Raw genomic sequence first — 12,484 nt, forward strand, 5'->3', positions numbered from 1 at the left:
ATCTTTGTTAGACTTAGTATAATAGCTCAAAGATGACATACTTGAAATCTAATATTTTTCTTAATTCCAACAAAAGTTAGATTTATGTTCAATTTTACTGGAAGGAGAGTAATTATCTGAGATGACATGTTTCTGTAATAAAAATAAATATGGCATTGAAATATTTTCTGAGAAATACCATTAAATAATGAGATTATGTAATAGTAACTCAGTTTTATTCTTCTCCATTCTACACCTCAAAAACATCAATGAAGTTATTTACATTACTAGCCTACATTCTTATTAAAAAGATTGATCAAGACATACTCTTTCTGTGATATACTTTTTCTACTCTTGAAAGGGGCAAAAAGAGATGGATAGCTTTGGAATATATCAACTGGAGTGTTAGCAGAAAACAGATATTTTTAATTAAATTTGGGTTTACAAATGCTAAGACAGAGTGAAATTCTATTCACTCCTTTTTTTATTATCTCTTATGGCCTTTATTTAATATTGAAAGATTACTTCTGTAATTTATCAGATTGAAGCTGTCTTTACTGAAGAATAGACATTATTTGGAGATATTGCTGCTTTTTAAGTAGATTTTAGCCACAGAGTTTAACAAACACATGCACAAACTCACCCATGAAAAGAAATAAAAATATAAATTCATTAAGCTGTTCAAATGTGTAAAACATTTTAAATTATCTTCAGAGTTAAGTGGTTTCATTATACAATAGGTAAAAGTTGATATTGCATTGGTGCTTCTTTTTAAAGTTAAAATTGTATCATATGATACTATTGGTGCATAATTTAAATGACATTATAAAACTAATACATGCCCAAAGAAGTCTGCAAATTTTTAAAAGAAGCAGAATTTATCTGATAAGTATATTTCTATGTAGTTCAATATATGAACTAAATATAAGGAGCATTCCATACTAATCTTCTCCATCTTTCATTTTCACTATAATTCTACATTAACTGACCTACATTTAGTTCTAATTGTGCAAAATGGGATAACTTGAGAAAATCCACTTATACACAGCCCTAATTTTTATCCTAGACGACTACTTTACATCCTCCAATAGCTGATTTTGCTTTTTTCATTTAGATTTAGGCTTGACACCATTGAGCACACCACAATGAAACTTTAAAGTAAAGAGAACTGTTATAAGTGTTAAAAGGACATGAGACAAAAGAAAATAAGGAGCAAATGTTAAAACTTCTGTAAAGAAACATGGATTCAATATCTCATTTTCCTTATACCTGATTTCATATTTCGGTAGCTCTGACTAACCCCCGACTTTCCAATATTTAATTACAGTACTGAGATATGTAGCTACCAGTCCAAGGTTAGTTTGGAATGATGACTGGTACCTATAAAAACCAGTAAGAAGATATCACATATTCTTCATGCTTGCATTCTACATTTGTGACAAATGATCTGAGGATGAATCAGAGGGCTGAGAGCAAAAATATAAGACAATATAGGACAATATCAGAAAAATAATATTTACAGAATAATCTAGTGTTAGTTTATCTTTTTCCTATTCAGAGAGAAACGTTTAATGTCAATCTTAATAAATCATTCTCTGAAAGACTGACAACCTAAACAAAAACAAAAATAAAAAGGGAAAAAAATAAACATGGAAAGGTGAAAGATGATGTAAGAAAAGTAAGCAGCCGCATGGGAATTCAGTCTTTGAAATTTTATGAAAATAATATTAACTGTTAACATTCATTTTAGAAAAATGTGAAGTCTAGGTCTCTCACCAACTTCTCTTAATCTCTCATTTCCTTTTTGATTTAAGGGTTAGTTTAGGTTTTTTAAGAGTAAAGAAACCTAAACAACAAAGTTGGGGTTTTTTTTCATACAGTCCATCAGGTAACACAGAGAGGGAGAGATGTTCTCTCCTTCAAATCATGCTGTTGTATATTCTCTTAAATATCAAGAAAGCCTCTGGAATTAGATATACTCTCAGATGTTAGGGAGAAAGACAGGAATGGGACTAATTACACATTACATCACATTTTGAAAATATCAAAATACTTATTATATTTTCCTTATTTTTTTCTGCCTGTTGGCATTGAAAACTCTGCTACCCCTACCGTCAGAAAGAAAGAAAAAGAAAGAAATCCAAATTTCCAGATGTGGGGGGATTCATGAAGTGGGGAAGCTGTGATTGAAGGGTACTGCTGAACCCCCTACTAGATGTTCTCTTATTCCTATCACACTCTACCCATAGCAGCAAGTCTAATACTTCAGGTACTGCTGGAATGGCAAAATTTAATTTTGCATATGCTTCCAGGAAAGTTTCACAGTGTATCTTGCAATTATTCATGCTATGGCCTTGCATCACCATGTCTGCACTAGCTGGGAATATATCCTGTCTGGATTTTAGTGTGGAATAAATACCAAATTACTTGGTACCAATGCAAGGTAGGCAGCTCTTCATATGTGTTTCAGAAGAAATGTAACAGTTTTGGCAGCAAAAAGGTAATGGTATTTAATACTGGAGAGGATATTTGATATCACTTTCAATTATTATTATGTGGTTAGTAAGTAAGGAAGGTAAAACAGGAAAAAAAAAGACAAGTCTATTGTGGTTTGACTGATCAAAGAGCTCCTATGGCTGCTCGCTGAACTGCCATGACTAGGAGCTAGTAAAGATTGCAGCCATCAGCTCCAGGCCATAACATAAGCTCACAGCTGAGCATATGAGTTTTCAAGAACAGTTTTGTACAGGCAGTGGTGGTGATTAATATTATGTGGCATTGCATTGTCAGCAAATTTAGTAAGGTCCTACTATACAATTTGGAACTGTCCTGATTTGTCACCCTGCCAAACACTCCTATCACAATGATCTCTAAAGCCATAAATGAGAGCAATACGTTTATTTTCAGCCCTAGCACAGTATTTGAGGAATAATCCAAACACATATATTAGGAACTTTTAGGTATATAGAATTTACTTGAAGCTGCATTACCATAGCATCATTTTTAAATACTTAAGCCTATCTCCTAGACTGTATGTTGAAAACAAAACCACACATGCGAAAAAATAAGATTACTCACTGTTATAAGTGATGTTAAATCCACGTCCTGACATTGAATGGTCAGCTTGAAATTCCAGACGCAAAATATGACCATTACTGGTAAGATGGGAAGGAACTTCAGCACCAGTAAATGTTCCAATTATGGGGGAATCTACAGAATCGCCATCTTTAACTGCAAGGAAGTCAAACTGAGATTCCAAGTCAAAGTCATTAAAGGAGAGATGAATTCGACTCCCAGGGTCTGAAATAATTGTCCAGATACAGTTTAAATTATTCCCATATCCGTCTGGATAATCTGGTGAAAGAACTGTTCCCATCGGTGCAGTGAAATTGGAAAGACAAGGAACTGCCAAAAAAAGGAGAGATAAATTAAATAACAGACTAAAACCCTTCAATAAGGACTTTCTTAGTGCTAACTTTTTGTAACAAATCTTAAAACTCTCTGAGTACCTCAACTGAATAATCCATTATTTGTGGTGATATGTGAATTTGGAAAGAAGGTTGTTGTCTCAATATTCATGTTTCCTTCTTCTCAATAAAACTACCTCTCAAGCAGAGCCCACAAAAAAATACAGAACGTATTTGTTGCATTGGAAATCCATGGCAGTCCTTACAATTTACCCTTGATAAAAATCACTTGGCATCACTTATTTTCTCTTGTAGGGAACTGCTTAGATGAGCAGACCTCCCACTGAGCACATTAAAGGGGCAGAAAGTCAATAGTGCCCTTATCATTTGTTGTTCACACAGAGGCACAAGAAATTCAGAAGCCTCAAAGACATGAGATGTTTTGTTGTTATCAGGATAACATATTATATTCAATAAATTCAGCTGAGCCATATTAAATTGAGTTACAGAGATGAAAGCAACTGATTGCACTCTGAATATATTTGATCCATACCATTTAGTGGAAAAGTTAAGAAAGGTGCTGCCACAAATAAGTATCAAAACATTTTACATACCTGTGCTATATAATACAATTTATTCTATATAGTGCAAATGTTTTACTTATGCTATATAATGCAAATGTTTTACTTATGCTATAGAATGCTGCTGGAAGAGTGCTATAAATATTTATGATAATTTAAGTGCTAATAGGTATTTATATAAAATACATGGGGGAAATGTAAATAATTTAAACTCTTGATTTCATTCTGCGACTTCTAATCTGAGGAAATATATTAAACTTTAAGACTGGCTATCAAAATTGTATCATGCATAATTTACATCATAAAATCAACAGAATTCTACCAAAAAAAAGCCAATAATAAACCACTGTATCAAAGCACATAAAGAGAATTGCTTTAAGACTTGGTATAAGAGAAAAAAATGTTTTAGCAGTTTTAGAACCTGTCCCTTGGGGATGTACATTAGGCAAACCTGCTAAGAAAAAGTAAATTCATCCTGTCAGGAAAGTTAATAGCATTTTACATTTACTCTGAAATCAATCACACAAATAATTACCCATAATTATTACCCATAAGTAAAGCTTATCACAATGCCTTAAAAATAAGAAGAAGAAAATATGTGGTACATACAAATACAGATTGGTATGTTTGCAGACCACTGGTTGTTTTCTTGGCAAATGATAGATTTCTCTCCAATTAATTCAAATCCAAACTGACACTCAAACCTTAAAACATCACGGTTAGAAAATCCGTCCCCTTCTCTAATACCATACAATGGTGTTCCAGGATCCCCACAGCTTTCTTTTTCAATTTCTGTTGAAATAAATAAGGAATTTATTCATAGAAGAATAAAACAAACTTGTTGCATGTATATGCTGACATGTAGAAAATTCTTAGCAAATTAAAATGATCTACATAAGAACAGCTGTCAAAATGCACCACTGAGTCTGATTCTATACCCCAGCTTCTTAGGGAGGAAATTCAGCATAAGGGGGAATGAGTAAGTGGTTGTGTTGGGCTTAGCTGTTGGCTACATTTAAACCGCTACAAGGGATTAGAAAAATCAAAATTCTTTGTGTTTTTAAAATACTTGAAAATTAAAGGATATGAGGAAAAGTATTTCTGTCCTATTTTATTTCATAAAATTTAAAACCATAATATCATTAAGTAAAATACTGGTAGTAGAACATGAACACTTAAAAGTAGAAACAGAGACCAGTCCCCCAATGTGTAAACACTGTCCATGTTCCAATACAGTTCAAATTGAGGTACCAATGACATGGCATATAAGGGAGTGGTGGCACCAAAAGAATTGCCCACAGTAAAAAAAGGAGGCTAGACATAAATAAATATACAAATTTATATACAGATACATTATGTAAACATATGCAAAATATAATTCCTCTATAGTCAAGTAACATTTTTCCTCAGTAGTCTTAACAGCAAGGAATCTGAATGATTACTAATTCAACACATATTAGAGCTATGATATTCTCTCAAACTGCATCCAGTTTTGAACTTTCAGTGGTTACAGGCATGGAAAAATCTAAAAATTTACATGTAATGACAGCAAAAAACACCCCTGTACCGTAGTTTGAAGTTTTCTCTTGAAAGGTCTTGAAGCCTTTTCTCTTTTTCTCACATTTCCATATATGATAGTTTGAGTACAAGGTGAAAACAGAATAGCAAGTGTGTTGATTTTACTCAAACAATTTTTCTAGGGTAATATTTTGTCGTGGGTTTACAGGAAGCAGGTTTTCTGGGAATGGAGTGGCCAGAGGCCAATAGGTGTTCAGATTTTAAATTGACACCAGGCTTGGCCACTGAGGGTGGATGCGCCTCTGAGAACACAGGGGTTAGAAGCAGAGCACTCCCTTGGGCTCTCTCTTTGATTTCCGGCCAGCAAAGAGGCAAGGCCTCCCCTGCCCGGCTTCGAGCTGGGCGGGGAGGAGAAAACCCGCGCCCGGCAGAGGTAGGCCTGACCCCTCAGGATGGAAGGGTGGTGGGGGCACCAGGAGGTGTTGGGCAGCCCCCCAGGAGAGACAGAGGAGAGAGGCCCCGAGAAGATTTGGCAGCACCCCCCCCAGCTAGAAGACGAGAGAGAGAAAGCTGGTACGGGCCTGTGGCCTTGAAGTGATATCGGCCTGTGAAGAAGGAGGGGGAAGGGGGGAGTGCAGCAAGGAAGGAGCCTGGCCGAGTGCAGGAGTTTGTTAACCCCTTTCTGGACAATGAAGACCTCACAGAGCATTTGGACCTTTCCCGGAGGGGAGATGGAGTGGATGATAAAGAGGAAATGGGCAAGAGAATGACAGTCGGAGCAGTGAGTGAGGCTGGGAGAGTAAAGAAGAGGCCGGAAAGAGATGATGGAGTAGCTGGTTGCTGGACTCTTTTGGTACAGCCATGGACAGAACCATGCTTCCTCGCAACACAGAGGCTGCATGCAGGGGGAGGCGATGGCTCAGAACTGAGAGGGGCTCAGTTTTGGAGACCCCCGGCCCCAGGGGGTAGACAAGTATGGGGGGGACAAGAGGTCCCAAGAGTGAGAGGAAACTGTGCTTTTTTTGGAACTGGTCAAAGCACCCTTAAAAGGATAACCCTTGAAGCAGCTCTGTTCCTTGTCCAGTGGTGAGAGCACTGGGCATGCAAGGAAGAGGTCACCATGGCCCCAAGAAGGACTCCTCTCCTCTTGATGGACTGGAATTGAGTATTTACAGGGTGATGGATGGAGAGTTGAAATTTGGAAGATGTATTGGAAATGTGGTGGAGGGGAGGAGGAAATGCTTTTTGTGGAGTTTTCATTTTCCAGGTGTGTGTGTGTGTGTGTGTGTGTGTGTGGTTTGTTCTCCTTTTGTAGTTTAGTTAATAAACTTTTTTTTCCTAAGGTAGAGGCCTGCTTTGCTTATTTCCTGGTCACATCTCACAGCGAACACCAGGGAAGTATATTTTCATGGGGCACTGGCATTGTGCCAGTGTCAAACCATGACATATTTTCAGCAGCATACTCTTGATTTCTCAAAGCTTTCAGATATTAAAGTTCTAAATACAATTGAAATGTGACACGAAGCAAATAAAGACCATTCAATTTTAACAAGAAACTGAAAAAGATTTGAAGATTATCTAAAAATATACTCCACAGAGTTTTGAAAGGCTTTATTATTCTGTTTGGATAAATAAAACTCAAAAACAACAAAAGAAAACCATCTAATAAAAAGCACAAAAAAACATGAACACTTATTTTTGGTTTATTTGTATTTTTTTCCAAACAGTTATAGGAAACGATTGATATAATTTATTATTATCAAAGCAAAAAAACAACAAAAAAAAAAACCAGGGTCAATTTATCGTGAGATTACAAACCTAATTAAAAAAAAAAAAAGTTACAGTTTTCCTGAAGAAACAACATAAGCTACCCCAAAGAACACACAAACTCACTCTCCAGTCATCAATTTTCATGGGACTGTTAATGTCAGACCTACAGAACTGCTTAGTTTTTAACTGACCAAGAAATATAAAGTTTTGCTAGTCTGTCCTGGTAGATGAATACCATCCTAAGTGTCTAAGTCATTTCATATTTCATTTGGGAAAACAAATACATTCTATATACAAATGAATTCTGTAAACTAGTTCTCTAGCAAGTGACTACACCATGTACCTTCCTGTAGTTTTCTCAAACAATGTATAGTAAATGTAGGCAGTAAATGTATTTATACCTACTTCAATTTACTCTCTTTTGGGGCTTCTATTCTGATGTAGCTGGGCAAGAGATTCCATGCTTTCTTCTCAAATTTGAAAAGATACGTAGCTGACCAAAACTATCCCTTTTAGGACTTAAAGGAACTGTTCTGCATTCAAAAAATGATTAGGCAGAATAAAATCATTTACAGGAGCTAGCTGGGAAAAAATTCTATGTGATTGTTGTATTTGAGAGATTACATCCATAGCCTTATGCTGAATTTCCTTTCATAAACAAAATCAAGTTGAACAAAATGTTGTATGAATAATGGATTTAAATTAATTAAACCATTCCTAAATCCCATTTGTGTTAATTTAAATTTATAGCAAATATTTCCTTCATTACTTTTAAAACTTTCCTGGATGCATTACTTGCAACACTTTTATACACTTTCTAAATTTTTTATTAGCATCAGTTCATCTCTGAATTTGAAACAGACTATTTCTGTCATTACTTAATTTTCCACAGGAGCAGAAATAATTTGGTTTTATTTTCTGTTTTGTTTGGGGTTTTGCTGCTGTTTAGTTGTTTGTCTGTTTGTTTTTTAATTGAAGTGTAAATACTTAGATTTCTTTAGAGAATGCCAATAAACCTTATTTAAAACAGAGAGGAAAAATCCAAGCAGATTCCTGGGATTTCGTCAGATAATCACACTTTAAATAGCATGATTTTAGGAAAGTGTATTGATATTTATTTTAATTCACGAAGGAGTAAATTAAAATCACATCTTTTACTGCTAGGTCTACCACTTGGATTTCAGCTTCCCTGCACTACATATTTTGCTTCAAAACTTCCTAAGCAGTTAGATTCAGAGCCTGACAGACCCTGTCTTCTTGAAAAACACACTAGTTCCTCATCGTAAATAATTCATTCATGATAAATAGAAATAATTTACTGTTGTTTACGATTTGCAGAAAAACAGTAAATTTTCAGACAGCTTAATTATTAATGCCATAATTAAAACATAAAAAACCCCACAACTAAAAAATTGGAAATTTCAGTGTGAGGCACCAAATAGTGAAGAGAAGGAGAAGGTATATAGGCTACTCTTCAGGAATATAACTTGAATGCCTATCTATAAAACTGCATGTAAGAGTCCACTGCTTAGTGTAGTTGTTGGGCTAAAATATTAGTAATTATAATGGTCTCTTTCATGTAATACAGTTGTAAAAAAAGGTGCCATTCAGAGCAGAAATTGCTATAGAGTATATTTTAGTTTAGAAATACTATTTCTGTAGTATATTAGTCTAAGTAATTGGAATAAGTTTATTATGTATATCAGCTACCTTGAAAAGTCAAAAGTAAATTTGTTGGTTAATCACATTTTTGTATTTTATTTTACATTTGGTTACTTTGTAGTGTTACGTATTGGTTTTTGGTCTCTTTTATGGTTCATTCTGCTTTTTGAGATTTCCACTTCATGGTAGCTACAATGAGATGACTAGGATGGATATTTGCTTTCCTGTGATCGTTACTGCTGTGATAAAAAAGATAAGTATTGCTATTTGTGCCTAAGGAAAAAACATCACCTTATGATAATATTATTTCTGGTAAATAGTCCTTATTTCTTTTGTAGCCTTATAAAAAGGGCAAATAACCTCTACCTATAAGTAAAATTTGTTAAATGTGTTAACAATGAATCAGGCATATTTTGTGTTTTAAGTTTTTTGAGATAGAAAACAGATCCATTTTTGTTTTCAGAAATGATTTCAGAAAGAAGGACATTAACAGTAAAAGGAGGGATGACTTCTGGTGATGTTTGAAAGACATCTTTTTTAAAAAGATAAATTCCTGCTGAAACTATTTAGGACACTAAGTTTGAAAAAAAGCAATTATCCTAAAAGAAACTATACAGTTTGCAGTTTCTCAGCACTGAATTAATTTAATAAATGCCAAAGTGTTCTAACAAGAAATATCTAGAAAATATATCAGGTTAAGGGAAGAGTAAAAGAATAATATAAAGAAAATAAAGATAACCATCTCCTTTCATTTTAAATTATCTTTACACTACTTTTGTATATCTAACTGAAAGATTTTGCAGGTTTCTAACCAGTGATGTACCGAAGGGAGAGCCCCAGGCTACAATGGCCCCTAGTGTAGCAAGATAGGAATGTTTTTTTTTCTTTTACCCTTCTCTTTGTGTGAAGGACAAGCCTATTTTGGAGGTGACTAAAGGGGGCCTTGGGGAAAAAAAATGGTCACTTACTACACAAATGCATTTTGACAGAAATGCACTGGAGCTAGGGTTTGAAGAGGTAGCTTGTCTATCTTTCCGTTCCTGTAACTCAAGAGTGAATAAAAGATAAGAATGTGATTCCTATAATGAAAATAATTTTGAAAGAAAGGAGATCACTGGTGCACACTGGAAAAGTGCAATACTGAAGACTTGTCACTTCAGCAGAGATTCAAAATCTGTAGTCCTTCAGAGAAACACCAAGCAAGACCAAGCATTCTTTACTTTAACAACATCTCAGAATAATGCTCATTATTTGTTTTACTGACTGCATCAAAGTAAATATGACATGCAACTAAATTTGTTTAGTCATCAGTAAAACAGTATTTGAATTCATTACATGGTATTTTTTGAAACAAAGAATATTGGATGAACTAAACACTAATATGTGAAAAGAAAGTTCAAGTATATAATTCAAAAAGATAAAACTTGCTGTTTTATATTTGAATTCTTTATGCAAAAGCTACGGGCGTTCACCACCATATATTGACACACTGACATTTTTCAAGATAATGCATTAAAAATTTATGTAATCCCATTTTGAAATACCATGGTATATACAATTTCTATACACATTACTGAAGACATATATCTAACTTAGTTGTGAAATTGTTGTGCTTATGTTCCCAATATGGGATTTTCTTATTCAAAAATTTGGAAAAATATAACATCATATATTTCACAGAACCACAGAATAGGTAAGGCTGGAAGGGAGCACAGTGAGTCATCCAGTCCAATCTCTGTGCTCGAGCAGGGCCATCCCAGACACATTGCCCAGGATTGTGTCCAGACAGTTCTTGAATATCTCAAATACGGGAGGCAATTTGTATAATTTTGCTTGCAAAGGCCATGGAACCAGTGTTACGATAATCATCTTTAGGTTTGCATGCCAAGGTTTTGATAGTGGAAGGACTGTGCCCCTGAAAGGGACTCATGGTGGAGCTCATTGAAAGGAACTGCAGCCTGTGGGAAGAACCCACATTGGAGAAGTTTGTGGAATTCTGCCCCCCCCATGGGAGGGACCTCATGCTGGAGCAGAGGAAAGGTGTAAGGAGTCCTTCCCCATGAGGAGGAAGCAACAGCAGAGACAGTGTGCGATGAACTGAGCAGTCCCCATTCCCTGTCCTCCTGTGCCACTGAGAGGGAGAGAGGAGAGAATTCTGGAATAAAGTTAAGGCCAAAAAGAAGGGAGAAGTTGGGAGGGTGGGGGGAGCAGGGGGAAAGTGTTTAAAGATTTTGTTCTTTCTCATTATCCTACTCTGATTTTGATTGGCAGCAAATTAAATTAATTTCCCCAAGTCAAGGGTGTTTTGCATCCCATGATGAATGGTAATTCTGGCCTTGTCTTGACCCATAAACCTTTTGTTATGTTTCGTCTCCCCTGTCCTGATGAGGAGTGGAGTGATAGAGTCACTTTGGTGGGCACCTGGCATTCAGCTGGAATCAATCCAACACATAATCTGTCTTATCCTGAAAATTCAAACTTAAATATTAAAGAGAAAAGGCACAGAAAAAGCAGAAATCGGGAAAATAAAACCTAATAACTTACGAATGAAGAACATATACATTTCTCAGTATGAACCAGGATAATAAATAATGTAAATTACACCATGTGTCTTCATAGTATGTATACTCAAAAAACATAATCTTAAAGACACATAGCAGACAAACAGTTTTGGACCAATTTCAGGAGTCTTAGATGATTCTTACCAATTTACATGGTAATAGATTGGAGATTGGTTACATTTATTTGTAATAGGGTTTAGATATCGGTAAACAAACAGAAATTTGAATAATTTAACATTCCTTCTCCAAAATATTATATTTGTATTTATCTTCAAATAAAAGAGATAGCTTTGTGTATTACTATTGCTATTAAGTGTGAGTACTTTTATAAACAAAGGATGGAAGCTCATCTGTGAAAGAATAAAATGTCTATTTCCATGTGATGTTCACTTGTATTTTAAAGGTTATCAATACCCTTATTTCCTTCTAATGATCAGATTTTTATCTACAGATTCCAGTCCTGGGAAATCCAGATATATAAAAAATCTGTTTCACCTTAACCACTATTTTGACCCAGAACAACTAGTGTGATTTTCTCACCCTCAATTCTGACCAGAATAGGTTTTATATTTATTTTATATTTATTTTCTTTTTCCCTTCCTTGTTTGCCTAAAAGATAGGAAAGAAGAATCTTGTGCAATATGTAGTGGGGCTATTTTTTTATCAATTGGCAAGTGTAAAGATAGGGAATGAATCTTGCATTGTTTTTAAATACAAACAGAATGGAATGTTGCCTGTAGCCAAACCATGAGAAAACTCTATCTGTGCCTGACTGCTCCAGGTGAGACCCCATTACAATATTCCAGCACCTTCTCTGTGCCCTTGGGTCCCTCTACAGAAGAAACAGGTATGCAAAGGGCGGAAAGGAGATGATGAGGAGGATTTAAGCACACAGTCTTTTACCTATATGAATTAATGAGATGTTTAGTCTATAATGTGCTATACAGAACAGCCATTCAAGGGTATAGAGTCAGTTCTATTCTGCTCAAATTCTATGGGGAGAAAA

General features: G+C 35.1%; 1 protein-coding gene across 1 annotated transcript in view; it reads right to left on the reverse strand.

Annotated features, from left to right (window-relative positions):
* CSMD3 (CUB and Sushi multiple domains 3) overlaps nt 1-12,484 on the reverse strand; it is a 577,112-nt gene that overhangs the window by 242,960 nt on the left and 321,668 nt on the right. The window contains exons 14-15 of the mRNA XM_030971761.1: nt 4,577-4,759; nt 3,058-3,384 (exon numbers count right to left, since the gene is read on the reverse strand). Coding sequence (XP_030827621.1) covers nt 3,058-3,384; nt 4,577-4,759 — 510 coding nt within the window. The remainder of the gene's footprint in view (nt 1-3,057; nt 3,385-4,576; nt 4,760-12,484) is intronic.

This window comes from Camarhynchus parvulus, chromosome 2 (assembly GCF_901933205.1).
Source record: "Camarhynchus parvulus chromosome 2, STF_HiC, whole genome shotgun sequence".
NCBI classification, from domain to species: domain Eukaryota; kingdom Metazoa; phylum Chordata; class Aves; order Passeriformes; family Thraupidae; genus Camarhynchus; species Camarhynchus parvulus.